The sequence below is a fragment of the Coenobita brevimanus genome, chromosome 93, assembly GCF_032717465.1.
Source record: "Coenobita brevimanus isolate Jiangsu-jjx chromosome 93, ASM3271746v2, whole genome shotgun sequence".
Taxonomy (NCBI): Eukaryota; Metazoa; Arthropoda; class Malacostraca; order Decapoda; family Coenobitidae; genus Coenobita; species Coenobita brevimanus.
In genome coordinates this window covers 45368609-45374608 of record NC_137046.1, presented here as the reverse complement: position 1 = coordinate 45374608, position 6000 = coordinate 45368609, and the positions used below count along the sequence as shown (strand labels likewise).

Here is a 6000-nt window from a genome sequence, read left to right as displayed (position 1 = left end):
GCACATACTGAAACACACACAGACGCACAAAGCATACACGAAACACACACACGCACAGCACACATAACGCGTGCAAGAGGAACACTAAATGGACACGACAAGCTATCCCACGCACACACCCACTCACTTTCACACGCACATTTACACCCGACACACACACAATACACCACACACGCAAGATACAACCAACACACACACACACATTCTTACCTAACTTCATTCACTTTTTAAATTCTCCTTGATGACAGAAACGAAAATATCCAGTTTCTCAGTCATTTTGTTGACGAGGGTTTCCTTAGCTGAAGGAAGATCGTGTGGCAATGCAAGGCTGACCGGGAGACAGAGACAGCGAGGTGACTGGGAGAAGAAGGTGCAGAGGACCGAGTACGAGGCCGAGAGCTAGGGTGCCGAGTCCTAAGATAAGGGGTCATGGCTGAGAAGGGACTTAAATACCTGGTGGTCGTCTTGTCGAAGCCACCACTCACAAGACGCGGCGTAAGACACGATATAAAAAAAAAAAAAACGTGAAAATGCAAGCAATAAAACCCCTCAAGTGTGAAGGCCGACATTCAAAAACCCGCCGCCTAACAGGAGAGACCATGGCCCAGATCTTCATAATTCGATTGTACACGCCCTCTTTTTGTTTTTCCCCGTAGACTTTAACAAGGAATGCATGGATGGATGTTGGCTCACTTCACTCGGTACTCTGGTGAGCATTTAAATCTCCTCTGAGGCACTGTTCATTTTTCCTGACTCTGGCTCCAGCCTATCCCATTTACTGTATAAAAATGGGATACACATGGTGATATTATTATTGTTATTATTATTATTATTATCATTATTATTATCACTGTTACGATAACGATCATGATGATAATGATAATGGCATTTCTTTTTATTTTTAAGTTTCAAGTTCTAAAAATGGTCAGAGGTGAATGGAAAAATGAACAAATTCTGTGTGTGTGTGTGTGTGTGTGTGTGTGTGTCCTTGCATATTCAAACACACACACACACACACACACACACACACACACACGACCACACAGAGGGAAGGTATCTGGCGGACTCATCTCAGGCTGGCCAGAGCAAGTGAATACATTATACACCTGTTTCATCTCTCTCTCTCTCTCTCTCTCTCTCTCTCTCTCTCTCTCTCTCTCTTTCTCTCTCTCTCTCTCTCCTAAAATTTTGTCTCACATTTCCCCTCGATGTTATCATTTTGCATTTTCTCTCTTGCCGCTTGCTCACCTCTTCCTTTTTCTCTCCCTCAACACTCTAGCTTCTTCATCTTGGTTCCCTCATCATCATCATTCTCTCTCAATCTCACTCTCTCACATCCACACCTTCTCTCTTCTCTCTCTCTCTCCCTCTCTCTCTCTCTCTCAATTTTTACCCTTCGCTGCACTTCTCCTCCCACGAATCGCCCAATATTTCAAGCAATTATCCCATTCTCTGTGATGACAAATAAAAAAAAAACCTCCTATCTCCAGACGATTTTACTCAGCTCAGGATATAATTTCCGAACTGAAAGGGTTGGATATAGAAGGAGGAGGAGGAGGAGAGAAGGAGGAGGAGGACTACAGTGAACGAAGAAGCTAGAGGATTGGAGAGAGAGACGGGAGAGGAACAGGAGAGGAGGGAAAAGGATTATGAGATATAGGAGAGAGAGAGAGAGAGAGAGAGAGAGAGAGAGAGAGAGAGAGAGAGAGAGAGAGAGAGAGAGAGAGAGAGAGAGAGAGAGAGAGAGAGAGAGAGAGATGGGAGAGGAAGGTGAGAAATGGAGAAAGAGGCGGTGGGACAGCAAGAGATGCAGGGCAGAGAGAACTGGAGAGACGGTGAGAGAGGTGAGAGGGAGAGGACTGGAGGTATGATGAAAAGCCTGGAGAGATGGGAAGAGGACTGGAGAGACGGCAGAAGAAGGGAGAGAAGGGGAGAAGAATTGAGAGATGGATAGAGGACTGGAGAGATGAGAAGAGACAGAAGGGAGACGGAGAGACCTGGAGAGGCGGTAGAAGAGAAAGTGAAAGGAAAAGACAGAAGGGCAGGACAGATGAGAGAAGGAAAAGGGAGAAGAGGGAATAATCTGGAAACAAAGAAAGAGGGAGACGGAGAGAGAAAAAGAGAAAGGATTGGAAGACTGGGAGAAAGGAAAAGAAAGGGCATGAAAATGGAAGAGGACAGGGGAGAAGAGAGAGGGAGAAAAAGGTAGTGGAAGAGAGAAAGGAGGGGAGGACCGGTGAGATGAAGACGAGGGAGAGAAGAGGAGACAGAGAATAAGAGAGAGGAAAGAAACAAGAGGGAGAGAGGGAGCAACAGAGAAGTGGTGGGAGATGACTTGAGGGAGAGAAGTGGTGGGAAGGGACCAAGGGAGAGGGATGCCCGGACCTGCACCAAGACGAATGGCCTTAAATGTCTACAAGGTCGATGAATTATTGGGAAGGGAACATAGAATTAAGCTAATAAGGCCACGCAAGCTGACTCCGCTCCGCCATCACATAGGCAGCCACGCAGGCACGGACAAGAAGACGAGGATGAAGAATAAGGAGGAGGAGGAGGAGGAGGAGGAGGAGGAGAAGTGGAGGAGGAGGAGGAGAGAATTTTACAATACAAAGAAAGAGGAGGATAACTATGAATTACGGATAATATTGAGAGGCGAAATGAAAGGAAAGGAAACGGAGAAAAAAAAACCGGTGTGTGTGTGTGTGTGTGTGTGTGTGTGTGTGTGTGTGTGTGTGTGTGTGTGTGTGTGTGTGTGAGAGAGAGAGAGAGAGAGAGAGAGAGAGAGAGAGAGAGAGAGAGAGAGAATAAGGACTGGATCATATAGGAGAGTAGGCTTTAAATAAAAAAACGAAAAAAAAAAAGAGTGACACAAGAGGGAAGAAGAATGAATGAGAGAAGGAAGAGTGCCAGAAAGACAAGTACTGGTTTTCCTCAGTGTAAGCTGCCCACACAAGGAAAGATCATCATCATCATCATCATCATCATCATCATCATCATCTCTAATTCTCACCTAGAGGATGGCATGAGGTAGGAGAGGATTAGAGATAAAAGGAAAAAGAAGAGGACATGGAAGAAGAAATCTGGAAACTGACAAAGGGAACATGATGAACAAGCAGGTGCACTGAAAGAGTGCAACACCTGAGCCGCACAAATGATGTAAGGGCTGACTATATGACTCTACCCTGTGATTTTCTACCTAGGCTTAGACAGATTGCTTTTAAAATCGACATACTTTATTCTTCTCCGACGCCAAAACCCTTCCACCAAGATTGGTTAAAATCGGATTTAAAAAAAACTTGAGTTATTTTGTTTACAGATCATCACACACACACACACACACACACACACACACACACACACACACACACACACACACACACACACCAAACAAATCATTACACCCGCTGCACTGTGTGCGAGGGGTGTAATAAGAACTAGAAATGGGTGGATGGATGATGAAGTATGCTCAGTGAGGTAGAATAATGAAGGTGGAGATAAAGACGAGACAAAAATGGATATAAGGGAAAAGTGAGGGGCATGGTGTGTAATACTGAATGTAGGAAAAGATAAACAGATGCCGCACGAGAGAGAGAGAGAGAGAGAGAGAGAGAGAGAGAGAGAGAGAGAGAGAGAGAGAGAGAGAGAGAGAGAGAGAGAGAGAGAGAGAGAGAGAGAGAGAGAGAGAGAGAGAGAGAGAGAGAGAGAGAGAGAGAGAGAGAGAGAGAGTTTTATGAGTGAGTATGGTAGGCGACAAGAATATTCTTGCGTTACCAGATAACGTAAAAATGGCATGTATGTGCAAAAATAAAAACATCACATACTTTTCCACATATTTAACCAGCATAAGAATACCACCGAAAAAAAAGTAAAAAGTATTAAACAGTGTACTGCATAGAAACTGAGAAGCAAATGCACGTTTGTCCTACATTCTTCCCTATTATCATCTGTTACAAAAGCATCGTGGTTATCTAGTTTATCGCTGCCCCGAACTCAACAGATAAGGAAGCAACCGTGCACTGACAGAGATAAGAAAAAACGAGAACTTAGACAACATGCTTCAGGGTCGCTTACACGGGTGATTTACTGGCATGTCAACGAACAAACTCTTTTTCCAGGTAAGCTTCTTTTTGGTGGTATGGTGCTCAATATGGATTCTAAGAAAACCTATCTAACAGTGCTAATATTCATGGTTCTTGAGATCCACAACATCACCACTACAGGTGACTGTGAAAGCAGACTCTGAGGACTTAAAAGTTTCGTTGATGAGTTTCGTAAAAAAAAAAAGAAAAAAAAGTGGACCTTAATGTCTTTCCATATTTAGTGTATAATTATGTTTTAAGTTATTAGTCATTGCTAACTATCCTTGCAATAGTGTATCACCATTGTAAATTGGAAAATAATGTAGAAGAAAAGGCTAAACTCAGAAGCTAGACACATTTATAACGAAACAATCAAAATGAAGACAACACTCACCTTTGTTGGTTGTAATTAATCAAGGTCAATAGCTCCTATACACATTTGGGGTTCCTGACTCATGAAACGGGACTGCAACTCTCTTGACTACTAGTTAGGTACGCAGGATATCATTAGCCTGCGACACAGTTTTAGTGCAAAAGAACTACCAACCTCGACTGGACATACAAATACAGCAGTGTGGGACGTCTTTAATTTTACATTACACTCCTGCTATTTCCAGACGACTTCCTTCTGCTTAGAATAGATTTCATTAAGCCATTCACTACCAGCAAGGAGGTTCATACACGCTAAGAAAAGAAAATCGTCTGGCAGCTGGAAGAATGTTGCCTATCACAGGCAGGTTGGCCTATGCTGAACAGCTCCTATAATGAGCGCAGAAAATCATTAGGGCTACATACAACCTTAGTAAATTCAGCTGTACATTTATGTTTCAAGTCTGATTCTACTCACCCGCCAGAAACGACTGAGAAGAATTGAGTGTGTCCGCCAGTGCAGAGTTGTTGGGCGTAAGCCGGACGTCGGACCCGCCCGAGGACTGCGTTGTGGTAGTACCGCCCCCGACCGACGCGAAATTGGGCGTAACCAGCTGCCCGTTCTGGTTCTGGGCGTTCTTGTGGTTGTTGTTGTTGGTGGAAGATGAGGCGGACAGGGAAGACGAGGTGCTGGTGGTGGTGGCGGTTGTTGGTTGCTGATTGTTGATGTTGAAGGAGGAGATGGCGGACGAGGATGAGGTTGCCGTGTTGCTGGTGTTGGTGCTGTTGTTGTTGTGGTGATTGTTGTGGTGGTTGTTGTGGTGGTGGGGGGAGGCGGGACGGGGGTGGTGGAGGGATGGGGGCAGCCTGGAGCGCAGTGTTACCAGCTCACAACCCAGGGATCTCAGCCGCTGCTCCAGTTGCGCCGCCTCGTTCGTCCCACACGCATCTGGCAACAGTGGAAGTAAGAAACATTAATATTAACCCAAAACAAAACACCTCCCCCCCTCAAAAAAAAAAAAAAAAAAAAAAAAAAATGGAATATAAGAAAATATATACAATAATCTTATAAATAACCTCCAGAAAAAACACTACGCAAAAAAATAAAGAAGCAACATCCAAATAAATAAATCAAAATGAAATCCACCCAAAAAATTTAAGAAATACAATGCCAGAATCATTCTATCCATCTATCATTCAATGTTATATTACCCCAGTAGAAGCGTAGGGGCCAAGTTCAGAAAATCAGGGCAAGAGTGACAGTCGCTCTTCCCTGAATGGCAAAATGTGAGCAGTAAACCCTAGCTATCTCTCAAATGTAAACCAGTATAAGACACATCCGGCTGAGGCGCCTTAACCCAAAATGATATCCCAAAATAAAAACAGCAACAAAATAAAATGCCAAAATAAAAAAAAATCAATAAATACGATACGAAAGTAAAATATATAAAAAAACACTGCGAAAACGAAAATTAAAATACAGTCATATAAAAAGACACGATCCAAATGAAACCCTTACGTAGAGGTAATAAAAAATACGTACACAAAGCCA

The 6000-nt window shown here is 43.6% G+C and overlaps 1 protein-coding gene across 1 annotated transcript in view; it reads right to left on the bottom strand.

Moving 5' to 3' along the window:
• dachs (unconventional myosin-IXb-like dachs) overlaps nt 1-6000 on the bottom strand; it is a 302449-nt gene that overhangs the window by 108692 nt on the left and 187757 nt on the right. The window contains exon 2 of the mRNA XM_080282541.1: nt 4927-5397. Coding sequence (XP_080138667.1) covers nt 4927-5397 — 471 coding nt within the window. The remainder of the gene's footprint in view (nt 1-4926; nt 5398-6000) is intronic.